At 49.1% G+C, this 26,488-nt stretch overlaps 1 protein-coding gene across 1 annotated transcript; it reads right to left on the reverse strand.

The window, feature by feature from the left end:
- Def8 (differentially expressed in FDCP 8 homolog) lies at nucleotides 1-25,392 on the reverse strand. The gene is made up of 13 exons (XM_057753673.1): nucleotides 25,312-25,392; nucleotides 22,247-22,402; nucleotides 20,251-20,384; nucleotides 18,472-18,569; nucleotides 14,823-14,972; nucleotides 13,230-13,371; nucleotides 11,926-12,090; nucleotides 10,675-10,802; nucleotides 10,326-10,439; nucleotides 8,848-8,928; nucleotides 7,715-7,855; nucleotides 6,633-6,742; nucleotides 1-5,255 (listed from the first exon to the last, which is right to left on the reverse strand). The coding sequence occupies exons 2-13, from the start codon at nucleotides 22,252-22,254 to the stop codon at nucleotides 5,153-5,155; spliced, it is 1,374 nt and encodes a 457-aa protein (XP_057609656.1). The 5' UTR covers nucleotides 22,255-22,402; nucleotides 25,312-25,392; the 3' UTR covers nucleotides 1-5,152.
- Between the last annotated feature and the right edge of the window lie 1,096 nt (nucleotides 25,393-26,488).

A 26,488-nucleotide genomic window follows, 5' to 3' on the forward strand; every position in this document is an offset into this window, starting at 1 on the left:
TCTGATTTATCAGTACAATGTTTCAACCATAGCAGTATTCTAAATGAAATGGTAGAACAAGTTAAGGCACACCATTTAATGGATTTCTATATACCGTCTAAGCACAGTCCTATTTTCAAACAGTAAAAATATTTAGCCTTGTTTTTCAATCTGATACATGAATTTGAAAACAGATTTCAAGAGAGAATATTTTGTCATGTTTACAGCTCCATTTTCAACTGACATAAATACGTTACCTGCCGTTTTGTTTTGTTTTGTTTTTATTCTTCGTGTGGATGAGTGTGGAGGCTGGAAGACAACATGTGGGAGTCAGTTCTCTCCTAGCGCTTTGAGGGATGGAGCTCAGGTGGTCAGCCTTGGAAGAAAGAACCCTCACCCACTGAGTCGTCATGCCAACCCAGGGCCCTACTAATTTTCAAGTGGAATCTTCCCAGGAACAAATGCCCTAGGCTTCACAATTGTGCCTTATCATGCCATTGCTTGGTAGAAGTACCTGTATTTGTGAGCAACTATTTTCAGGGATGAAACAGTAAAATTAGTACCAAGACATCTGACATTTCAGAACACGCATAATTTCAACTCGTTCCACTGAACCAGACACCTTGCATTTATTATTTGCCGAGACAGGGGTGGGTGAACATTGTACCTGGGCATGCACTGGTGGCCAAAGGGTAACTGTCAGGAGTCAGCTCTCTCTTTTCCACATGTGATCCCAGGCATTGAATGCAGGTCACCAGGCTTGGCAGTGAGCACCCTTACCTTCTGAACCATCTCACAGGCATTCAAACCAGATATTGATGAACTGATTTATCAAATACAATGCAAAATATATAACTAGTTTTACGTGTCCCTCTTTTCTTACATTTATTTTTTTAAGTTTATATTTGTTTTTAATGTATTTATTTTTTAAGTATGATTGTTTGCTCTGCATGTATGCCTGCAGGCCAGAAGAGGGCATCAGAGCCCCTTATAGATGGTTGTGAGCCACCATGTGGTTGCTGGAAATTGAACTCAGGACCTCTAAAAAAGCAGCCAGTGCTCCTAACTGTTGAGCCATCTCACCAGCCTGCCTCTTACATTTATTATAAAAAAATTTTTTAACCAATGAAGTTCCACTACCTAGATACGTTCATTTATCAGTGATCACATATTTGGGACCTGCTCAATTATTTTAAGACTTTCCCAACAGAGCTCCACATTTCACTAGTATTTGTAGATTTAATATGTGATCCAAGGCAGCTCTTCATCCAGTGTGTCCCAGGGAAGTTAAAAGGTTGGACACTTCTGTACAGAAACATCAACTCATAAACGCAGACAAAATCAATCACCATTTCACAATTATTATACTCAAGCAAGAATAGTTGTGGATGCTAGAGTTGGTAGAAGTTACAGTAAGAACTAGATAGTTTCATAGTCTCAAAGTATCTCCACATTCAACACTAACGACAAAGAGATAAACAGTAATCTTAATGGAGAAACCTGACATACATGTGTAACGGTTTGAATATAAAAAGCTCCCCACAAGTTCACGTGTTAAACACTCGGTCTCAGGAGGTGATGCTGTTTCTGGAAGTGGTGGGAACTTGAGGAGTTGGAGCCTAGCAGATGGAAGTAGGCCGTTAAGGGCATGCTTTTGAAGGTGTGTGGTCCCAGGTCCTTTCCTGGCTCTCTGCCACAAGATAAACAGCTTCTTCCCATTCTCCAGCATCACAGTGTTTTCCCTCACAATTGGCCCAGAATCAGTGGAGTCAAGGGCTGGGGGCTGAATCTGTGGACACCATGAGCCGAAATCAGGCCTCCTTTTAAGTTCTTGGGTTTTTTGTTTGTTTGTTTGTTTTGTTTAGTTTGGTGTTTTGTTTTTGAGACAGGGTTTCTCTGTGTAGTTGTGGTTGTCCCTGGACTCACAATGTATACCTTGAACTCAGAGATCCACCTGTCTCTCTGCCTCCCAAGTGCTGGGATTAAAGGTGTATGCCACCATGCCAAGCTAAGGTTGTTCTATCAAGTATTTGGCACAGCACTGAAAGAGTAACTGGTATGCCACCTTAACTTGGTGTCTTGACTATTGTTCCATTGCTGTGATGGGAACACCATGGCCAAGGCATTTAACTGGGGGCTTGCTTACTGCTTCAGAGGGTGGGTTCGTGTCCATCATGGCAGGGAGTGTGAAGGCAGGCAGGCCTGGTACTGAGCAGTAGCTGAGAGCTTATATCCTGATCCCCAGGCAGGAGACAGAGAGAAACTGGGCCTGATTAAACCTCAAAGCCCACTCCCAGTGACACACCTCCCACAATAAGGCCACACCTCCTAGTCCTTCCCAAACAGTTCCACAAACTTGTCAATCATTCAGATATTTGAGCCTATGGGGGCCATTCTCATTCAATCGACAAGAAGTTTTCAGCAGTGGTCAGAACATACCACCATTATACCGTCAGGTCACACTGAGAACACATATCACTACTGTGGAATTTCCGCTAGACAACCAAAGTTGGAATCTAACATGAGACAAACACAAACTGGAGACTATTCATCAAAGTAGTCAGGGGTGGGGTTATAGCTCAGTCGTAAAACACTTGCCTAGCATGCACAAAACCCCTGGTTCCATCAACACACACCTCTCTCTCTCTCTCTCTGAGGAGCAAAGGTGTCCTGGGTTGTATTTTGTTTTGCTTGTGTTTTTGTTTGTTTTTTGAGACAGGGTTTCTCTGTGTAGCTCTGGCTGTCCTGGCACTTGCTTTGTGGACCAAGCTGATCTTGAACTCAGAGATCTGCCTGCCTCTGCCTCCCGAGTTGATTTCTGTTTTGACAGACTCTCATATAGTTTAAGACGCCCTCAGACATATTTATACAGCCAAAGGCGACTATGACCTCCTGCTATTCCTGCCTCTGCCTCCAGGGAGTGTTGGATTAGTCATGTGCCACCATGCCCAGTTTATGCTGGAGATCGGCCCCAAGGCTTCATGCATGCCAGACATGCTCTCTTCCAGTTGAGCTGCACACCCAGTGTGAATAGATCTTCCTGCTTTGTTTTGCTTTTTTGATGCAGGGTCTCTCTACATAGCCCTGACTGGCCTGGAACTCATTATGTAGACCAAGCTGATCTCAAATGCCTCTACTTCCTATGTACTGGAATTAAAGGCGTGCACTACCATAGCCAGCTCTGTGAATAAGATCTTAATGTAAGTTTCCTTGATAGTTGAATTAAGGACATGAAAAAAGAAATATTTTTAATTTATTTGTCTACTTATATATTGTTTTTTTTTTTTTTTTTTTTTGAGATAGGGTTTCTCTGTGTAGCTCTCGCTGTCTTGGAACTCACTTTGTAGACCAGGCTGGCCTTGAACTCAGAGATCTGCCTGCCTCTGCCTCCCGAGTGCTGGGATTAAAGGTTTTCACCACTACCACCACCTGGATATGTAGACTCTTCTTGTCAAGCTGTGGGCTCATAGAAGGATCCTCAAATGAGTCTATGAAAATCTGCATTGGGGTGTATTTTAAGAGGGGGTCCACCGCTTTGCTCAACAAACACCAGACATTTTCTTTGGACACTATGATTTACGGCTGGGAACATGTGATGCTGATTACATAGGAGGCTCGGGAAGGGCCATAGCCACAGGACAGAAATGTGATACAATGGTAAGAAACACAAAGATTCGGGGTATAGGAAAATGGCATTTGGTTTTAAGACCCTCTTTGACTCCAAAGAGGAAGCACGGCAGGGACCTGCTGACCCACATCACACTCAAAGGCCTCCTTCCTCTTCCACCCTGAGGTAGGTCAACTCCACTTTCCCCACTTTCCAGATGGGAAAATTGAAACAGAAAAGATAGCAAGAGTAAAGCTACCTGATGGTACAGAGGAACAAGGAGGAGATGGCGGTATGTCCATCCACCCCTCAAACAAGCCAGCAAACTAAGCTTCATCTTGCGAGTTGAGGCGTCCCTTCCTGTGCCTCATCAGAAGTGAGGGAGATCCCAGTTGTGGCATTCCTGGCCTGTGTCTGCCAACAGCAATTCACAGGCGGGGGAAAGGGGCAGATGTCAGCAGTTCCTGCTTCCCAAGGAAGGACAGAAGCCATATTCTGAGACCCCCTGACTCCACACATCTTCAGCCATAGGATTTACGGGGTGTGTGCCTGGAGGTGCCTCACCGGAAAGTTATAGGTCATGCCCACCCTCAAAGCCTGGACTTTCCTGCGGCCATCCACCTCCTGCTTCGTAGCTCTTGGCCTCAGACTCCTGAATCATCACTCAGTGACTAGTCATCTTTAAGCAGAGAACTGTAGCAACAGAACAGACTTCTGTGGGAAAATTTGGTCCCCCAAATGCCACACAGGCCAACAATGACTGACCAGCTAACCTGACCTTGAACCTGTTTCAGGGACATAGCCCCACCTATGTAACTTGAGGCTGAGATATCTTCCTTAAATGAGTCCCTAACTGCCCAGCTCAGAGCACCAGGATAACATGGACTAGGCTATGGCAGGAGCAGGTGTATCTGCCAAGAAAAACTCCACAGATCCCTTCCCTCCCTATTGTACAAAAGGGCAGGGAAACACACAGGACCGACCGACTAAGGAGGAGGAAGATGACTCTCAGGATGCTGAGACAGTCCATGGGACACCACTGTGAACAGCCCCAGCCAGAGAAAACCTGAAGCCCTAAGGAGACAAGGTGCTAAGAGGGATAGGAGCCTCTAAGTAGAACCTAAATTATCTACAGCAGAGATAAAATTCCGTCAGGAGGTCCCCTCTGGTCTCACAGGTCAGGCCTCTAGAGTGTCTGACCAGTCGTCAGGGCGGTAGACAGGAGCAGGGCCCTCTCTAAGGGCCAGAAGGACTGGAGGGCTCTGTGTCATAGAGTGACTCCACCTTTCCTGGGGAGTCACACCCAGGCTCCCCTAACTAGGGAGCCTACAGTGGGGGCAGAAGCAGCATTCTGACCCTTTGTAGCAGCACACCCAATAAACAGTCAGGTACAGAACTCCAAATCTCAGCAAGCACCTGGGGAATGCCAGTCCTGGTGACTACCAGTCACTTCCTTCTGGCCCAGAGAACGTTCTCGGAGGTCTCCACAGCAGGATGAACACCTGGAGGGCAATGCCAGCAGGGTGACAGCCAGAAGGGAAGGTGCCTGGTGTCCCCTCCAACGTTCTAGGCATCCACATCCAGACCGGGTTCCTGGAAAAGTGACTGCTTCCTCAAGTTGAGCCGGGCACACTTGGGGCATGTGGTTGAGTTGTCGTAATAGCAGTCCCTGAGGTTAGAAAGACAGGCTGGATTCTGCACGGAAACGTTACGTCCTGGGCTAGCTCTCAGTATCTTCCTGCAAATCGGCAATCAAGCTCAGAGATGCTCACAACCATAGAGCAGAAGCAGAATCTACATCCAAGTATGATTTACCACAAAGCCTGGTACGTAGGTGCTGGCCTCTACTAAAGAGTCAGGCTTCTAGCAATCGTACCCAGCTCTCAGCTTTTTTTTTATTTGTGTGTTTGTGCCTGAACACGTGAAGGTGGGCACACACGGGCCACGGGACACCCACGATACGCCAGTGGAAGATAGGAACAACTTGCGGGATGTGGTTTTTCTTCCACCGTGCAGGCTTCAGGGATCAAAACCAAGTAAGCAGGCTTGGCAGACAGCTCCTTTACCTACTGAGCCATCTTCTCAGTCCTCTGAGCTCTTTCTTATTCGGCCAAAGCCATAGTTTATCAACACTAATGCAGCGTCTACCCGCGATTCCCAAACTGTGTGTCAGAGTACAATAGGGCTCGGCAGACTCCTCTGTTGGTTTGGTTTTTAGACTTTTCTCTTCAGGCATAAAGGGTGGCACAGGTTTGGGCCCATCTGGCCTGTACTGACCCAGAAGCAGTAACTCTGCTGCAGGCACAGAGCAAGGCAGTAGTGGGCCCTTTGAGTGAGGCGCCAGGAAGGCTCTGGAGGCTAAGCGGGATATTTTAAGGAGCAGTGGCCCAGTGTAGGTGCTCATTCCCGATGGAACTTTTTTTCCCCTTATGACAGGGTCTCATGTAGCCCAAACTGACCTCAAACTTGCTATGTAGCTTAGGATGACTGAACTTGGATCCTCCTGCTATCGCCTCCCAAGTGCTGAGATTGCAGGCCTGTACTACCATGCCTTGCTCTGCTCTGCATTAGAAATCAAGCCTGGGGGGGGGGGCTGGAGAGATGGCTCAGAGGTTAAGAGCATTGCCTGCTCTTCCAAAGGTCCTGAGTTCAATTCCCAGCAACCACATGGTGGCTCACAACCATCTGTAAGGAGGTCTGGTGCCCTCTTCTGGCCTGCAGGCATACACACAGACAGAATATTGTATACATAATAAATACATAAATATTAAAAAAAAAAAAAGAAATCAAGCCTAGGGTTGCATGCTAGGCTACATTCCTAGGCCCTTAATGAAACTTTTAATGTGGATGTAGACATCAGGGCCTAACTCCAGCAAAGGGCTCTGAAAACCAGACAGCAAAAGCCCAGATGTCTGCCTCCTCTCTCCTGGGCAGCAGCGTGAGGCTCCACAAGACCAGCTGCAGCCAGGGGCAAGGGAAGGCATTCTTCTTAGAAGGCAGGGAGGAGACTGAGTACCTAGCAGAGTGAGTCACAGGCCACACCCACCTGTGGAAGACAGCTGAACAGTCGGTGCACACAGATGTATGGCTGTCAAAGGGGAACAGCACGTCGCCTTCTTTGCAGAGTTCGCACACAAACCCCTTGGCTTGGCACCGCTGTTGGAAAAGGAATCAGGATTAATGGCTGGCAAATAAATGCCAACTCGGGCCAGGAACGCACTGGCCCTAAGGACTGGTGGACGGAACAGCAGAGTCTCCTCTAGATAGGGCCACTATCACAGAGGGCACGGGGAGAAGAGTCTCCTCTAGATAGGGCCACTATCACAGAGGGCACGGGGAGAAGAGTCTCCTCTAGGCAGGGCCACCATCACAGAGGGCACGGGGAGAAGAGTCTCCTCTAGGCAGGGCCACCATCACAGAGGGCACGGGGAGAAGAGTCTCCTCTAGGCAGGGCCACCATCACAGAGGGCACGGGGAGAAGAGTCTCCTCTAGGCAGGGCCACCATCACAGAGGGCATAGGGAGAAGAGTCTCCTCTAGATAGGGCCACCATCACAGAGGGCATAGGGAGAAGAGTCTCCTCTAGGCAGGGCCACCATCACAGAGGGCACAGGGAGAAGAGTCTCCTCTAGATAGGGCCACCATCACAGAAGGCATAGGGAGAAGAGTCTCCTCTAGATAGGACCACCATTACAGAAGGCATAGGGAGAAGAGTCTCCTCTAGATAGGACCACCATCACAGAGGGCATGGGGAGAAGAGTCTCCTCTAGATAGGGCCACCAACACAGAGGGCATGGGGAGAAGAGTCTCCTCTAGATAGGGCCACCATCACAGAAGGCATAGGGAGAAGAGTCTCCTCTAGATAGGGCCACCATCACAGAAGGCATAGGGAGAAGAGTCTCCTCTAGATAGGGCCACCATCACAGAGGGCATGGGGAGAAGAGTCTCCTCTAGATAGGGCCACCATCACAGAAGGCATAGGGAGAAGAGTCTCCTCTAGATAGGGCCACCATCACAGAAGGCATAGGGAGAAGAGTCTCCTCTAGATAGGACCACCATCACAGAAGGCATAGGGAGAAGAGTCTCCTCTAGATAGGACCACCATCACAGAGGGCATGGGGAGACCCACCTCACAGTCCAGCTTGATGTGCTTGGCAAAGAGCGTGTGGATCTCCGTGAGGGAGCAGCTGAGGCGGCCCATGTGCACCTCCAAGAGGTCCTGGATAGAATACATCTCATCGTTCTCCACAAAATGCTGCCGGTCCTGGAGCTGTCGAGACCCAGCAGGTGTGACCCCAAATGCAGAGAAAGGGTTCCCCATTCTCCACCCATGGCCCAGAGTTCTTGTGGAAACCCGCAAGTTTCATAGGGCATCTGTATAGGGACCTCAAGAGCCTGGAGAAGTCAAATGGTAGCTATGGTCACGGCAATATTTCCTGATCTACGCCCCCATTTCACAAACTGATAATGTCCCTCCAGCCACAAGGGCTGCTCAGTGTGCCTCGCCTTTGACCATAGCTTCCCCTGCCATCCGTGCCTCTTCCCGGTCCTGGTCTCTGTTTAACACCTCCCAGCTCACCCCACCCCTTGCTCTGCTTGCTTCTATGTACAGAGCTCACACCCTGACATACTGCCTATTTCCCTTGCCTTCCTGACCCATTGCTGACCCATTGGCCATTCCCCAAGGGCCTGTTTGCTGACTGCTCTCATAATTTTTTTTGCGGGGAGGGGGGTTTCGAGACAGGGTTCCTCTGTGTAACAGCCCTAGCTGTCTTGGAACTTGCAGACTGTTCCCATAATTTATAACTTATTAACCAAAGCAGTGAGTCTTTTTTAAAATTTATTTAACTTTATTTTAGGTGTATTTAAGTTACAGACAGTTGTGAGCTGCCATGTGGGTGCTGGGAAGCGAACCCAGGTCCTCTGGGAAAACAGCCAATGCTCTTAACCACTAAGCCATCTCTCCAGCCCCAGTACGTGAGGCTTCAAACTTTCATTTTGTTCAATCTGCCTGCTAAGGTGAAAGCTACTCCGTGAAGGCTAAACACAATGATTGCTTATCTTAGTTTCCCTAACTGAGATCATCAGAGAACACTGTTGTGTGCAGGATATTTGACAGTTTATTATAGACGACCTTCCCAGAATAAAAAGTTTGGGAGACTTCTAGAAGCCTAACACATCTATCTACTCTGCTCTCTGAAGAACCGAGCAGGAAGACTCCTGTCACCCTGGCTCTCCGAGACCTGCCCTTAGCAACCTGACCTGCAGCAGCAGCCGCGCCTCCATGGCCTCCTTGCAGGTGATGAAGTATGGTTTCATGAGCAGGATGTCCTGGCGCAGCTTCTGCAGGCAGACAACAGTGGACAGCTCAGCCGTGGCACACGGGTGGCACTGTGGCTGTTTCTGTAAGGCTAAGAGCTGGTTTTGTACTGGCGTCATAGGGGCCATGCTCACAAGTCTGCTTCTCCTTATACTGTGGGCAAGGGCAGTAGCGACTGGGGAAGGTGCCCTCAAATTCCACAAGATGGTCCTACATTTGAGTGAGTATCCAACCTCAAGGGCGAATCACAGGATCTTGAGGTCTGTTAAAGACGCCTCTTGAGATCTCCCATTCACGTCACTTTGCCCAGTCCCACAGACAAGCGGTGAGCCCACCCTGCTCTCTCAAGACAGCACTAAGTCATATCCAACAGAGTGGGCCAAAATCCTAGGCCCAATGCCTCAGCCTTGACCGTTCTCCTTGTTCTGCCTCAGACCCCTCCCCTAAAACATGGAATCGAAGTCCTTTCTACTACCTTGCCTACGTCATCAGCTCCTGCCTGCCCTACCGCACCTCCTAACCTCTGCCCCGACTCTTCTGGCGACCAGTGGCTGAAGCCATACAGAGCTGCTGAAAACGTCTAGTTTTCACTTGGATTGCTGTAAGTATAGGGCACACACTAGAATTCAAGGTTACACACACACACAAAATATCTTGACAAGCTTGTATGTTGACTGCATATTATAATATTTTGGTTCTATTTGGCAGAATAGACTTTTAGACAGGAGTAGAAGCACCAACCTGCTGTATACCCACACTTGGAAGGTAGAGACAGAAGGGTCGGGGTTCAAGAGCAGCCTTAGCTATATATCAAATTCAGGGTCAGCCTGAGCCACATGTTCTGCCATGCCAGATGTATACAGTGCTGGGAACTGAACCCAGTGCTTCCTGCATCTAAGCTAGCAATTCTAACAAAGGAACCACATTCCCAGCAAGGTAGGTAAATAGGTAGACAGATGATAGATGATTGATTAGTAGATAAATAGGTAGACAGATGATAGATGGTTGATTGGTAGGCAAATAGGTAGACAGATGATACAGATGAGAGATGGTTGATTGATACATAAACTGGTAGACAGGTGATAGATGGTTGATTGATAAATGGATAGAATTAAAATCTCTTTCTCCCTCTCCCCCCTCCGCACACTTTCTGATAGGCTCTCTGACTACCAAGCGCAGGCCAATCTCACACTAATGATCCTTCTACCCAGGTCCCCAATGCTAACATCACAGGGATGAGCCCCCACCCTAGGTTCTGCTTTTCCTAAGAGATTATTAGCGAATTTAACATTGTCTCTATGGTTGTAATACTTTCGATTCAGCAGATAGACAAGGAGCCTGCGAAAGCAGGACTCCTTCTCTGCTCAGAACTTCCCATCCCGACAAGGCCATCCGGACCCTAACCGAGGCCCAGCCTTACCCGGATCTCCACCAGCTCTTCCACGTAGTTAAACAGCAGAGGGTTAATCTCCCGGAGCCGGAGCACTGGCCTAGACACCATCAGTGCCAGGTAGCGCATGCTGCAGCGGGACACCTGCAGGGGGAGATGAGTGAGCCGCTAGCTCGCAGAGCTAGGGCTGGTGGGGCCAAAAACATGCCCGCCCTCTCCCTGCTCTCCCTCCCCACCCTGGAAGTTAACGCATCTCCAGAGCCCAACCTTGCCCGGGACTCTCCCTGCCCACTCTCAGAGCCACCGCATCTCCAGAGCCCAACCTTGCCCGGGACTCTCCCTGCCCACTCTCAGAGCCACCGCATCTCCAGAGCCCAACCTTGCGCGGCTCGAAGTCCCAGTTGTGCACCACTCGCGCGGGGATGACAGCCAGGTCGTTCCAGTGGCAGTGGCTGCAGTAGTACTGGCCGGTGTAGTCACACTGCCGGGCCTCACTAGGCACACCTCCTGTGGGGGCCAGGCGGTTACAAGGTCAGGATAGCTATTAGGGGCTAAGGTCCGCCTTCTCTGCCCAAGGACTCAGACCGTGTGGTCCAGGCTCCCTCACCAAGGCTGCAATGAAGAGTAAGCTGAGTTAGGGGTTCCCTGCCCCACAGACTCAGCTTACCCATTCAGCCACCCCAGTGTCCCAGCACCCTGTCTACTCATCAGCAAAATGAGACAACAGAGAGAGAGAAAGAAGCCCAGCAGGGACCCCACAAACTCATAGTAGTTAGTATTTCCATCTCTAGAAAGTGATTATTGTATATTTTTCATTTTCTTTTCTTCTGCACAGTTGGGATGAAACCAAGAGCCTTATATATGCTAAGCAAGCATTCTCTTTTTTATTTATTTATTATGTAATACAGTTATTCTGTCTGCTGGTATGTCTGCAGGTCAGAAGAGGGCACCAGATCTCATTACAGATGTTTCTGAGCCATCATGTGGTTGCTGGGAATTGAACTCAGGACCTCTGGAAGAATAGCCAGTGCTCTTAACCCCTGAGCCCATAAGCAAGCATTCTTTTTTTTTTTTTAAAGATTTTATTTATTTATTATGTATACAACATTCTGCCTCCATGGATGCCTGCAGGCCAGAGGGTGCCAGATCTCATTACAGATGGTTGTGAGCCACCATGTGGTTGCTGGGAATTGAACTCAGGTCCTCCGGAAGAACAGTCACTGCTCTTAACCGCTGAGCCATCTCTCCAGCCCCCATAAGCAAGCATTCTTACACTGAACCATATCCCCAGTGCTGTGTCATTTGTTTTCCCCTAGTCCTTGCCTTTGTGGGCTCTCTGTGACAGTGGGAACACAAAGGCACTGTAGTCAGAGACCAGACATCAGCCCTGGAGAGACCTGGACAAGTCATAAAACAGCTAGAAACCATCTGTTCCTATGGACCTGAAGGGATGGGTAACTTCCCTGTGCGACATCCCCAAAACAAGGCACCTGGACGGTGCTGGCCCCTGGCCCTCACTCAGCTGCTGTGGTTGTGGTACAGCATCTCACACACCAACTGGGTGCCCCTCCTGGATCATCTCTGCCACTGTTCTTCCCCAGCTTGGACGAGGACCCCATCTTTCACTCACGCAGGGAGATCGGAGCACGGCACTCGGCGCAGCGGTAGTCCTGGCTGTCCAGCCCCGTCTCGGGGCAGATGTTCAGCTCATACTCAGCCTGGTGACTAACCTTGGAGCTGACACAGGGTTTGGAGATGAGGTTCAGGCACTTGCTGTGACAGCGGTAATAACACCCTGCAGCAGGAAAACACCCACATCTCTCAAAAGTCGTGGATGGCCTTCAGCTGGACTACTCTGCACACACACCCAGATCCCTCCACCGTCCTCATCAACCCAAGACTTTCTCCTTGCACTACTGAGTGGCTCAACCTTTCAAAGATCCTCACTTCTCTGGACCCTAAGCTTTGTCTCGTATTCATGACTCACGCATCTAGAGTCAACCCACCATTAGCATCCGTCAGACCCCAGCTATCCAATAAAGTTTACCCTCTTACATCTCAACTGTTTTCTCTCATCTCCCATCTCAGGTCTCAGTGGCTCTATCCTTCTGGGGTTGAGACTACCACATGAGTCATCCTGACTCCTCACTTAGTTCTGGAACCACGCTGACCTCACTCACACAGTACCCAACCTTCGCCAGACACAATCCTCTCTTCCTTCCAGCTCAGCTCATCAACCAGAATCTAAGTATTCGGCACCCACGCACAGTTCTCACTGCACACGCAGCAATGCCCTTGGTCCCCTCTGATTGTACTTCTAATACACCTCCCCTTAGACATGGTACTTATCCTCACAGGTAAGTAACACACATCAACCACAGGGCCTTTGCACATACAATTCCCCATAACACATCCTTCCTCCTTAGATAATCCTCCTGGCTTGTGCCCTGACCTCCAAGTGCTTGCTTAAATTGTCATGAGTCTTTTCATTCTACCAAAAATAGTACCCAATGTACCCCCATAAGTATTATCCCATTGTCCTTTACAGCACTGTCTGACATGCCAGGCCACTTTCTAATCTGGTTTCTCATACAGAGCAGTCCCATCATTCTGCAATATTCCCTTTGTACTATCCAACACGGTAACCACCAGCCTTACCTGGCTACTGAGAATTCCTAAAGTAGATAACAAAACTAATCTACATATTCAACTCAGGTGAATTTAAATTTCAAAAATCGTCTCTGATTCCAGCCACTGGGGGCTCAGATCCAGAATCAAGGCCAGTGAAGGCAGGCATGCTTGCAGCTGGTCTCCTCTGCTTCTCTCATCTCCAGGGCACAGCAATGCTTGGCCCTCGGGACATTCCTGACAATTGGACATAAGCCACTTCTGGGAGCAGAGCTTGTATAGGAGTGGGTCTTGGTCTTTGCCCACCTGTACAGGTGTACCAGGTCTGAATGAGGCCCCAGATGATGGTATTGCACTTATCACAGGTTTGCTTGACGCTCTTGCTCTTCTCCTTGTAGAAGCGGTGCTCTAGGAGAACCCGGATATTGGGTTCTTCCTCATTGGGATCCTGTAGGGGAAAAGCAACGGAAAGGTCACAGGTCAGCTAAGCTGCAGCCCCTTCCCTTCGCTCAGGACCTCAGCAAACGCCTTCCAGAAACTGCTTGTAGCAGAGTTTGAGTTTCAGCCCGAACTCATGTTCCCCTTCTCTTTTTTGCAACAGAACAGGTAGCTAGGTACCAACCCTCAAGGACACACACTATAGGCCTAGGCCTGGAGGGATGGCTCAGTGGTTAAGAGCACTGACTACTATTCCAGAGGACCCAAGTTCAATTCCCAGCACCCACATGGTAGCTCACAATCATCTGTAATGAGATCTGGTGTACAGGCATACATGCAGGCAGAACACTATATGCATAATAAATTCTTTATAAAAAAAAAAAAAAAAGGACACACACACAGTTTTTCCCAGCCTCTTTGCATCCAGGTGCTGTACAGACCCAAGGGCCTAGGGCTCTGATATTTCTGGCTGTTGCCTGGAGTGGTCTTCTTTCATGAGGAAAACTACATGTGTATCTCATTAAACTTCTGTATCTTGGGATATGCTTACTACCGTATATTCTTCTTTTTTTTTGGTTTTTTTCGAGACAGGGTTTCTCTGTGGTTTTGGAGCCTGTCCTGGAACTAGCTCTTGTAGACCAGGTTGGTCTCGAACTCACAGAGATCCGCCTGCCTCTGCCTCCCAAGTGCTGGGATTAAAGGCGTGCGCCACCACCGCCCGGCACTACCATATATTCTTACCTAGTTCCCAATGGATATTCTACCTTAAACTCCCAGAGTTTCAGAGTCAGTACAGGGGACACGATGACAGCCAAGCCAAAAATCCCACACTTGGGACTACAACCTGGACTTCTGTGGCTGGACTCTATGATACACTGTTGCCTCCTGTCCACACCTTCAGGTTATCATTCCCCAGAGGTTGTCAACACACTTACTTGCTTCAGTGGGTGGTCACAAAACTAACCAGTGGCTGTGATGGTTTCAGAAACAAGTACATAATCCAGGACTGGTCAATTACTGTGAATGTTCCCTAAACTTGTGACCCAGGCCTGGCCAATCAATCATGACTGACCTCCGGCCCACACTGAGAAAGGTAAACTTGTGGAAAGACAGGTTATCAGTTGCTGAGGTCATCTCTGCCACCTCCGAGAGCCTCCCTGAAGGTGGATTCAAAACAAAGCAGACCAACAGAGTACAGGGTTCCTGACATTATTAGAATATGGTTAACAAAACAATCTTTCTTCCTTTTGCTCTAAGCACCTTAGGATTGGGTTTCTGTCCCTGGCAATCAGAGGGGGTAACCAGCCTCCATTTTCATCCTGCTTTTTCTTCCTACCTTAGCCTTTCAGAGAACAGAGAAGATCCAACCCCTGTAAAGAGCCATGGGCACCCCGTCCTCCTGCCTCCCGCAGCCCCAGTCCCACTGCAGGCTCGTCTGCAGTAGAGCAGGTCCGCACCCACCTTCAGCTCCTGCAGCTTCAGCCGGAGGTGGATCAGCCTCACCACGGCATCTTTCTGCTTCTCTGACTGCTCCGGCAGCTCCAGAATCACCTGCTTGCACTCCTCAATGGCCTGCCGCAGCTGCTGGACATCAGAGGCCAGGAAAAGACCCTGCCCAGATCGATGACCACAGTCAGATGACCACCTAGAAGTTCCTTCCCAGGGAAGGTAAGCTGTCCTCAGGGGTAGTCGGGCATAGAGCAGACCTCAGCTCGCTCACCCAGGTGAAGGCTCGCTCAAGGCCCAGGAGGTTAAGAATCCACACAAAGTTGGGCGGTGGTGGTGCACGCCTTTAATCCCAGCACTTGGGAGGCAGAGGCAGGCGGATCTCTGTGAGTTCGAGGACAGCCTGTTCTACAAGAGCTAGTTTCAGGACAGGCTCCAAAACTACAGAGAAACCTTGTCTTGAAAATCAAGAAAAAAAAAAAGAGTCTACTCATGCTCCCTGCTCCTAGCTGGACCAATTTACCTGCAGCCGGGGCTGTGGCTCAGTTGATAAAATGCTATGTCTAGCATACATAAGTCCTGGGTTCGGTCTCCAGCACCAAATAAACCTTACTTGATGGTCTGTGTAATCCAAACCCTCAGGAGGTGGAGGCAAGGGTGAAATATAACAAATTGGAGGTCAGACAGGGCTAGAGACTTGTCTCAAAAATAGGAAGAAGGGAAAAAAGGAGTTAAAAGTCATCTTTAGTTACATAGCAATTACATAACAAGTTTGAGGCCAACCTGGGCTGCTTGAGAACCTGTCATAAAGACAGAACAAGGGGCTGGGGAGATGACCCTCAGTTAAGTGCTTATATAAGGATCTGAGTTGGGATTCCCCAGCACACAGATAATACGCTGAGTATGGCAGAACACGTCTACAAGCCTAGTGCTGGGGAAATGGAAGCAAGATGATCCCAGTGGCCAACTGGTCTTGCTGAGTAAGTGAGCTTCAAGCTCAGGGACTCTGATAAATAAATAAATAGGGGGGAGTAGGTGAGGCGGGGCCAGTCTGATCTCATAGTGAGGTCCAGCCCAGTTAGGACTGCATAGTGAGACCCTATCTCAATGAACAAGGTGGAGAGCGATAGAGGACACCTACTGACAGCTGCCTTACACACGTGTGTGTACTCATGTACCGACACATACACCAAACACACAATTAAGAAAATTCTTTTTTTTTTTTTTTTTTTTTTGGTTTTGCACGACAGGGTTTCTTTGTAGCTTTTTGGAGAAGAAAATATTTTTTTTAATATTTATTTATTTATTTATTTATTTATTTATTATTTATACAATATTCTGTCTGTGCGTATGTCTGCAGGCCAGAAGAGGGCATCAGACCTCATTACAGATGGTTGTGAGCCACCATGTGGAATTGAACTCAAGACCTTTGGAAGAGCAGGCAATGCTCTTAACCACTGAGCTATCTCTCCGGCCCCAAGAAAATATTTTTTTTAAAAAATGCCAGGCCTGCCGGGCGGTGGTGGCGCACGCCTTTAATCCCAGCACTTGGGAGGCAGAGGCAGGCGGATCTCTGTGAGTTCGAGACCAGCCTGGTCTACAGAGCTAGTTCCAGGACAGGCTCCAAAGCTACAGAGAAACCCTGTCTCAAAAAAAAAACCAAAAAAAAAAAAAAAAAAAAAAGAAAAAAAAAAAAAAAAATGCCAGGCCTGGGGGCACAGGCCTTTAATCCAGCACTTGAGAGGCAGCACTCGGGTAGATCTTTGAATTCCAAGCCAGCCTGGTCTACAGAGCCAGCTCCAGGACAGTCAAAGTACAGAGAAACCCGGTCTCATGGGGTGGGGGTGGGAATGATTGCTAAGAGCTGGGAGTGTCGCTCTGTAGTGAGTGCTTATCTAACATGCCAGAGGCTCCTAACATTACACGCTTACACACACACTTCCTCTTGAGAAATCTAAATCCAACAGCTTTTTAGTCATGTTGTTTCATTTCTTTTTTTTCTTTTTCTTTTCTTTTTTTGTGTTTTGTTTTGTTTTGTTTTGTTTTGTTTTGTTTTTCAAGACAGGGTTTCTCTGTAGTTTTGGAGCCTGTCCTGGAACTCTCTCTGTAGATCAGGCTGGCCTCAAACTCACAGAAATCCACCTGCCTCTGCTTCCCGAATGCTGAGATTTAAGGAGTGCTCCACCACCTCCGGGGGCTGTTTCACTTCTAAAAAGAAAGCTGAGAAAATGAGGAAGAGGCCTCTGACTTAAAGGCTTAGAAGCCAGCGAAAGAAACAGCCTAAAGCAGCTCACCCCAGACTCGGCACTCCTGAGTGTGCTTTCTCACACTGACCCAGAAGCTCAGAGCCCAGACCTAGAATGCTGTTTCCAGGTTCAGATCTCAGAGCTGGTGGGGGTGAGGGTGGGGGTGTCAGCTGACTCTGTCCTCCTTCCACACAGTGGGCTTTTGAAAGACCCAGACGGAAAGACAGCGCTGCCCTTCCTTCCGCACTGGAGCTCACTTTGTGGCCGAGAGGAGCCGTGAGGTGTGCTTTCAAAACCACTCTGGGCTTGACTAACCATGTGAGAGGCTGAGGCAGGAGGATAAAAAAAACTCAAGACCTGCCTGGATTACAAGCAAGTTTTAGGCTAGCCTTAGAAGCTTAGGTAGAATTAATTTCAAAATGAAAAGTTAAAAATGGGAGACTGAGGGCTGGAGTGATGGCTCAGGCGGTAAGAACACTTGCTCTTAGCTGGTGTGGTGGTGGTGGTGGTAGCGGTGCACACCTTAAATTCCAGCACTCTGGAGGCAGAGCCTTTCCTGGAACTAGCTCTTGTAGACCAGATCGGCCTTGAACTCACAGAGACTGCCTCCCAAGGGCTGGGACTAAAGGCACGTGCCACCACCGCCCAGCTAAATAAATCTTTTTTAAAAGAGAGGTTTGAGGCTGGGGATACAGCTCAGTTGGAGACCTCTTGCCTAGCATGCATGAGGCTCTGAGTCTAACCACTAGTGTGGACAGACACACACATAAAAATTACATACACACAAGGCACGCGTAGTGGTGCATACCTTTGATCTCAGCACTCAGGAGTCAGAGGCAAGTGGATCTCTGTGAGTTCATGGCCAGACTGGTCTACATAGTGTGTTCTAGGACAGCCAGAACTACATAGTAAGACCCTGTCTCAGAAAAAAAAATTATTCACATATATAGTATATGTGTACATCTGCATGAATAAAGCTTAAAGGCCACATAAATAAATAAATAAATAAATAAATAAATGGATAAATAAATAAATAAATAGAAACTCCCAGGCATGGTGGCACATAACCCTATCCCTAGCACTCAGGAGTCAGAGGCAGGTGGATCTCTGTGAGTTCACGGCCAGTCTGGTTTACATTGTGAGTTCCAGGCTAGCCAAAGTGATACGGTGAGACCCTGTCTCTTCTCTAAATAAATACAAACAAATAAACAAATATAAAAGAGGAGCCCCACTGCCCTTCCCCAAGCTGACTCCAGATGAAGGCCAGGTGCCATGTGTGTTTCATATTCGAAACCCAGGAGCCTTGGCTGACTTGGGAGCCATTGCACCGCAGCTCAAGAGAGTGTCTGAACCAAGAGCACTTAGAAGTGCTGTGATGAGGCTAACACCTAAGTAAGGGTCTAGCCTCCAAATCTTACCACAGGGCGGGAAAAGTGGTCTTCAGACAGGCCAAGATCCATCACGCGCTCAGAGTAGTGGAACTCAGGCTCCCCAGGGGGCGGCTCAGGCAGAGTCTCTGGAGTGAGAGGACATGAATGAAAGGTGGCAAAAGGTCCGCCTGCTGCCTCTTTCTCCTCATTACCCACGGACGTGGCTGGGCTGGATAGAATTGAGTCAGTGTGTTGGCCTGCTCTGTCCCTTTAAGAGACAAGCCACGCCCACTCCCTCCCCAGTCCACTGAGGCAAGCTGATCTTCAACTTCCAGCCTTAGTCCCTCCTTTTCCTCCTTTTTTTCATTCTCTCCCTCTCTCCCTCCCTCAGAGGCAGTTTCTGTCTCTCCCTTCTCCCCTTCTTCCTCCATAACCCACTAAAATATATATCCAACCTCACTCTGGCATCATGGTGTGCCTATCCGTCTATCTCTAGCCCATTGCGTGGCTCCCTTGCCAGGGACCAGTCACCTTGGGAGACCCGCAGAGGTCTCGTGGTGTGCCCATCCATCTGTCTCTCCTCGTGGGACTGGCTGGCCCATCGAGGTCTCTAACCCACCACGCGGCTCCCTGCTTGGGACTCCCTGCCCGTCGTGGACCACTGCAGCCGCTTGGGGAACTGTGCCGTTCCTGCCTGGGACAGGCAGCTCTCAGGACCCACTACCAGCTGCCTGTCGCCACTTCAGGGACCTGCGGCATGGTCTCAGGACCCGCTGCCCACTGCAACCACTTTGGGGATCTGCAGCATTTTACTTAAGCCATAACACAGAGGTGTTGGGGTACCCACAGAAATGGGGGAGTGGGAACCACTTAGCTGTCTGTTTCTGTCTGGTTGGCATTTGTAAAGGACTCTGTCTCAATGTGGAGACCAGCCAGAAAGCACTAATCAGAATTACAAGTGAAGCCGGGCAGTGGTGGCGCACGCCTTTAATCCCAGCACTTGGGAGGCAGAGACAGGTGAATCTCTGTGAGTTCAAGACCAGCCTGGTCTACAAGAGCTAGTTCCAGGACAGGCTCCAAAGCTACAGAGAAACCCTGTCTCGAAAAACCAAAAAAAAAAAAAAAAAAAAAAAAAAAAAAACAGAATTACAAGTGAAGTTTCTGACCCCCTAGTAGGAAGTCTGACCTTGTGAAGCAATACTGGGTGTCTCGGAGAGATCCACAAGATAGCCTTACAGAGCCTTCCCAAACTGGGTGTGGCCATACAATGCCTGTGATCCCAGCAGCTGAGAAGCTGGAACAGAGTCACCAGTTTCAGGCCAGCCTTGGCTATAGAGAGAGACCTGGTCTCTCAATAAATAAACAAATGAATAATCCCAATTTCTAAGGCAGACGCTTCCTGTGTGACTGACGAGACACCACCAACTGCCTACATCACAAAATTCATGAAGTCCTGTGTGAACTTCAGGCCACCCTGACAACCGCTCTGGTCCCAACACTCTAACTACTTTATCCAAAATGACTGTCCTCGTCCCTTTCTGACCCCAAGGAGGTGTGGGTCTATCCACAGACATTCCACCCACTGGACTCTTCTCCCGAGACCTTAGCTCTGAGTTTGTGCAAAGGTTCACTAAGAACATACAGTGTGAGGACCTGGAACTCAACGGTGATTCTCCAGACTCAAATCCCTGCCATCTAGAGATTGTTTATTCTGGTAAGGAAAACAAAGGAGAACCTCAGAGTAGGTGGGAGGGGACTATGCACACCCCATGGGAAGGGCCACGTGCAGAAAGAGTGCTAGGGCTGGTCTAAAGTGTCAGGCCTCACCTTCAGAAGTGACTTCTTGGGCCTTCCCACTGGGTTCCTGTTCATGTTGCCTTGGTCCAAGCGGCTTGTTGAAAGGGTTGAGGTGGGCCTGCCGGAACCGAGCCAACTTCTCATCATATTCCATAGCATCCCACCTGCGGGGCCCAGCAGGGCTGAGATGAGTGTCCGGGCGCGCCATGACCCACCCCTCTTCTCCAGGGCCCTCTCTCCCTTCCCAGAGGCTGGGGGATAGTGCAGGGCAACTTCACAAAGCAGCCTCAATCCTTATCCTCCCCACAGGCTGCCTCAGCTCCTCTAACCAGGCTCTACAGATAGTGTTCTCTCAGGAGAACCCCCAGTGATGAGGGCTGACCCAGGGTATTCCAGCGTGCCAGATGCAAAGCCTAGAATCCAAGGCCCTGCTCCTATGCAGGGGCTCCTTCGGCCCCAGATGCTGGAGGGCTCCAGCCCCGGAGCTACTCAGTAGGCTCTTTTTTTTTTTTTTCTTTTTTTTTTTGGTTTTTCAAGACAGGGTTTCTCTGTGGTTTTGGAGCCTGTCCTGGAACTAGCTCTGTAGACCAGGCTGGTCTCGATCCGCCTGCCTCTGCCTCCCGAGTGCTGGGATTAAAGACGTGCGCCACCACTGCCCGGCTTAGTAGGCTCTTTGCTAGGCCTCACATGGCAAATTTCTCACATGTCCCCAATCCAGCCAGGCCCTTGCTACTAGCCTGTTCCTAGGAGAGTCACCTCTTGGGACTGGATCTTCCTTCCTGTCCCCTTACTTGAGGTGTCCCATATAAAGCAGAGACCCAAGAATATCAGCCCTGCTAGAGTGTTCGCCAGTGAATTCTCTGAAGCCAAATCCAAAGCCCATCCTTGTCCTGCTACTGGCGGAATGACCTAGGCTTGTTATTCCCTGGTTCCAGCAATGCATCTAGGTTCCAGTATAGGCTTGTACCTCTTGGGCCTGTGTTCCAGTCCTACCTTCTCGCCCTGGGATCCCACATAGCAGAAAAGCATTTAGCTTCCCACTTGTCCGAAGTCAAGATCACTAGGCTCTTTCCCCTCCCTAGAGTTCAGCCTACACTGGGAACAAAAAGCTGGTGGCTCCTGGCAAAAAGGGAGGGGCTGTATCTGAATAAAACAGAAGCAGCTGGAATGTAGTTCTCCACTTATCTAGTTAGGCCTCATTCCCTAGCCTCTCTTGGCCTGTTTCCTCGCCTAGAGGTGGGTCACTGTGGGTGAAATTAGTTCACAGACACTCAGCACAACAGGCGTGGGTGTCGCTCACCTTTAATCCCAGTGCTTGGGAGGCAGAGGCAGGCAGATCTCTGTGAGTTCAAGGTCAGCCTGTCTACAAGAGCTAGTTCCAAGACAGACTCCAAAGCTACAGAGAAACCTTGTCTAGGAAAACCAAAAAAAAAAAAAAAAAAAAAAAAGTGACTCTTTCCCTTGCTCTTCCAAGAATGGCTGGCCCTACTAGGTCCTCACTGTGTGGAGTGAGAACCTGAACTAATGGCTCTCTTTGCACCTGCAGGGGCCCTCTCCAAAGCCAGGTGCCCCATAGGCCGAGTCCTGCTGGCTTTGCCTCTGTCCAGGGAGGAGGTCAGCATGATAAGAATTACCAGCTGCCAACAGAAGGCCGAAGGCAGTGTGGTTCTCAACCTATGGGTCTTGGCCCCTTGGGGGTGGTGGGGTCACATATCAGATATCTTGCATATCAGATATTTACATTATGGTTCATAACAGTGACAAAATTATAGCTGTGAAGTAGCAACAAAAATAATTTTATGGTTTGGGGGTCACCACAACATGACAAACTGTATTCAAGGGCTGAAACATTAGGAAGGTTGAGAACCACTGGCCTAAGGGGATGCAGGTGCCCTGGGCTGATGACTTTGGGTAAGTCACACAGTGTGCTACAGTCAGGGGTCCCCAACTGATGCCAGGCACCTCCCAAGAGTCCTAGGGAATAGCCAGAGTGAGGAGAGATTCAGCTACCCCCACATTCACTCACCCTTTCATCCTGAGTGAGGAGTCGTCATTGTGACATGATTTCTCAGTCTTCCCTGCACCTGGGCATGGTAATACAACTATGCTCTGATCAATAAGACGTGAGCAGAACAATCACTTGGGACTTCTCAGAACTGTTCTTCCGCCCTTCCTCCTCCGTCTGGAATGCAGATGTAATGGGTAAAGCTGGCACAAGCACCTTGAGCTATGACAGAAGCCTCAAATGAGGACTGCCAAGTAACACGACCTAAAGCAATTCCATCTAGCTTAGAATTGCTCACCACCAGCTTTCAGTCAAGTAAGGCAGAAACAAACCTGTTTAGATCACTGCTATCGGAAAGGAGAGTTCTTGTAGCCAAAATAGAGTCTAATAGATGCTCCAGTCCCCTCATGATGATGAGATGAACAGCCTCGATATGAATGCTAGCTCTGCCAGCCCCACAGCCTTTCTCTGCTCCCAATGTCTCATGTCTCAAAAGAGGAATTATAATAGTACCATGCAGGGTTAGGCAGTAAATAGGGACAATCACAGGGGAAAGAGACAGACTCTCTGCCCTTAATCTGTAAAGCCTGCTATTCACCCAGTTCCTCCCCTCTTGTTAGCACTCTGCAGATGCACCCACTGCGCATCCTCTTACTGCAAGAGAAAACTCCAAGCCGGGCGGTGGTGGCGCACGCCTTTAATTCCAGCACTTGGGAGGCAGAGGCAGGCGGATCTCTGTGAGTTCGAGTCCAGCCTGGTCTACAAAGGGAGTTCCAGGACAGGCTCCAAAGCTACAGAGAAACCCTGTCTCGAAAAACCAAAAAAAAAAGAGAGAGAGAGAAAACTCCACCGGCTCTACCGGCTCCACCGGGCATGGGATAGGACAGGAGCCCTCCAAGGACAAACTGGCCCTCTATCTCCATCTTACACGGGAAAATCCCCTTCAACAACAAGAAAGGCATTCTTTAAAAAGGAGAAACCCTGTCTCAAAAAACAAAACACTAAAACAAATCTATGTATACATATTGGGCAAGGCACAGTGATGCTTGCCTTTAATTCCAGGCAGAGGCAGGCAGATATCTGTGAGTTCAAGGCCAGCCTGAGCCTCACATCCAGTTCCAGGCTAACCAAGGCTACACAGTGAGACTCTGTCTCACAATAAAATAAAATAAATTATATTCTTAGGAAGTGGAGGCAGATGAATCTCTATGAGTTCAAGGCCAGTTCAAGTTGCATGTGAGCCAAAGAAACACGGTGCAGCCCTGTTTTAAAAAGAAGAAAGTCTCGTGACTAACAAATCCTATATCCTGCCCCCAACAAACAAACAAAAATAATAAAATGCCTTCATTTTTCTCTGCTGGCAGCATAAGCTTTCTCTCAAACTCTCCCCTTTGGAATTAAAACATCTACCTAACAGTTCACATATAGGCTGGTTCATTTCTGTAACCACTAAGACAACTTCCATTGGGTCTAGTATGAAGATTGTTATAACAATTAAATTCATTAATAAAAAGTCCCAAGCTGGATTGCGGTGGCACACACCTTTAATTCTAGCACTCTGGAAGCAGAGGCAGGCAGATCTCTGTGAGTTCGAGGCCAGTGTGGTCTACAAAGTGAGTCCCAGGGCAGCTAGAGAAACACTGTTTTGAAATACCAAAATAACAATAATGACGATGATAATAATAAAATTAATCAATATATGGCCCTAATCTCTTGGCTGGAAATCGGGGAGTAGTCCAAGGTAGAGAGGAAGGATGAGGGTGTAGTTTGGTAACACCAGAAACCGGAGTTGCAGCTGAGCAGTACTGACATTCTGAGGTCAGCCCAGAGGAGGATGCAGGAGCCACACCCAGAAACCTTCCCTGGAAACCTTCTGATGTTTTAGAATACAGTCAGAGAGGCAAAAAGACCTTGGCAAGAATACTTGTCAGCAACTCTCCTCTGGGCGACTCTCCCCAAGAAAAAGGTTCCCTTACCCATTTCTGATTGGCACTGCCACCACCTGATCTGAAACAAAAGCAGGGGATGAATTAAGCAACGGAGTCATTTGACCTGTCTGCCTAGTTTGTCTGGAACCAGTTTGGAGAATCATATTGCCCGGACAACTGAGAACAAAGAGACAACATCCCAGCATTGGCTGCTGGAAGCAACAGCTGGCTTTGAGTATGACACCATCTCCTATTTCCCCACCCATCTCACAGAGTTCTGCACCCAGAATTCATGGTTCACCTCAAGAAAGGGGAAAACACAAAACAAAACTCTATTCCATCAAGTCCCTGCAGAGCCCTCTCCTAAAGCTGATGATAACAGTTGAAACCCTCGGAGTAAACATCGAGGGTCTACGGACGCATCAGAAGTACTAGGCGGAAATTCAGGGCGTGTTTCTGATATCAAGAGCTGGCTGGCGTCCCATGTGTTACCGTGGGTTCAGCCACAAAAAAAGTGCGAGTACAAGGACCACAGAAGGCCCTGGGAAGGGACAAGGTAGATCCTATCTGATATATCTGTAACAAGGATGGACGAGAAATACGGGCCAATCGGAGCCAGGGTTAACCATTCTCAACTACCCAAGCAGGTGCAGCGAAGCCACCCCAGAAGCGCACCTCACATTTCTACCCATTAAAAAAATGAAGTCATTCTGAGGATGCTCCTGTCCTCACTGGGGCAGCTCTGTATGACATTCCTCATCTATTTCATAGCTGTGAAACAGAAAGCTCAGAAAAGCCCAATATCGCAAGAGGGCAAACAGTCCTGTGGTGCTTGGCTCCAGAGCCCCACACACAGCCTCTGACGGCCTCCCGGAGGTTGAAGGGGCGGGGGTCCCCATCAGTGGATGCTAAGCTCTGCCCCACGTAATGCGGGGACCAATGAGGTCACCAAGGCCTTGCCACAGCGGAGAGCCAGCAGGCGGCAGCCTGGAGCCTGACGTCTAGCTTGAGGCCTCTGCCAGTTCTGCGCCCCGGGTGCGCGCGACAGAAACCGGATTCTGGGTTCCGGCAAGTGGTGACCGCGTGCCGAGATCTGTACCCTCGCCTGCTTCCCCACAAAACCCACCAGTCGCCTGCAGAGCCCACTCCGCCGCTTACCTGGCTGCCGCTACATTGTACCGGACCGGCTGGCTACACTGTACTCCGTTGTGGCTGCTACACTGTACCGGCTCCGCCGCCCGCTGCTGCCGCCTCCGGCCAGGAGGTTCATGACACCGGTTGTGCCTCTGGCTCACTTGACGTGCCTCCAAGATACTGTATGGGACTATGAGGTGCTTTTCTCGCTTCTGGAAAATTTTCTTCCCCTGGTAATTGCGGTCAAGCGAATGACTCCGCAGTGGCAACCCTGCAACGTTTCCACAACTCCAACAATGACATTCAGCTGTCTCCAGGACACCACCGTGTAGACACTTAACCCCTCTCTTTGATAGAACCACACACACACACACAACCCTCTTTGATTGCAGGTGAATCATTCCCACTGATTCAATCATGTGCCCACTCCATGGTAACCACCACAGCCGTGGCAGCCTCACTATCCTCAGTTTCCCCCAAGTCTCAGTCCAGCAGCTAGAAGTGTCCTGGAGAAGTCTGCCTCCGATTTGGTCTCCCAGCTCTCTCACTAGCCTCTCTCTTCAGCCCTAACAAGCCAGGTCCACACTTAGGGCCCTCTCCTGCTCACCCTCAATGAAACACTCTTTCCTAAATGACAGCCCAGCGTCTCCCCAACACCTTCATCCTTGGCTTCAGCAGAGGACTCTGAAAGGCACAGCCCTTTTCCAATTCATCACTGTCTGATATCCCCCCTTCTTACATTTGTACTTATTGTCTGGTCCTCATCCCCAAAGCTAAGAGCTAAAGGCAAGCATTTTGTATTCTTTCTTCAGTCCTGGACCCCTAGACCAGTGCTTGGACCCAAGGGTGCTAGTCACACAGGCCCAGGAACAATTGAATCCCCAGCTGAGGATGGTCTGAGTGGAAATGGTCTTCTCAGCAGGTGGACTAGTCCATAGCCGGTTAGTAACGGTTACTAACATGAACCAGTGTCTATAGTAATGGTGGAACCTGTCCCTCACTTTCAAGGAGAGTCAGGAATGAACCCAGTTCTGCCTCTTTCTCAATTACCAGAGGTTTCGACTATTTTTCCTTTGATTCAACAGCATTTTTATTGAGCACCAACTATATGTCATACTCTGGAAAAACCCAGAAAATAATACAGAGAAGACTTGATGAGGTTTCAGCACCCAATGACCAGACAGATAGGTAAAAGAGACAC

Source organism: Chionomys nivalis, chromosome 21, assembly GCF_950005125.1.
Source record: "Chionomys nivalis chromosome 21, mChiNiv1.1, whole genome shotgun sequence".
Classification (NCBI taxonomy): domain Eukaryota; kingdom Metazoa; phylum Chordata; class Mammalia; order Rodentia; family Cricetidae; genus Chionomys; species Chionomys nivalis.

Excerpts from the sequence above, each read along its gene's own strand:
- Def8 (XM_057753673.1), bottom strand. Across the intron at positions 14,973-18,471 it reads ACCACTTTTCCCGCCCTGTG|GGTCTTTTCCTGGCCTCTGA; the intron begins GTAAGATTTGGA and ends CGATCTGGGCAG. Across the intron at positions 8,929-10,325 it reads AAGAGCTGGTGGAGATCCGG|AAGCTGCGCCAGGACATCCT; the intron begins GTAAGGCTGGGC and ends GTCTGCCTGCAG.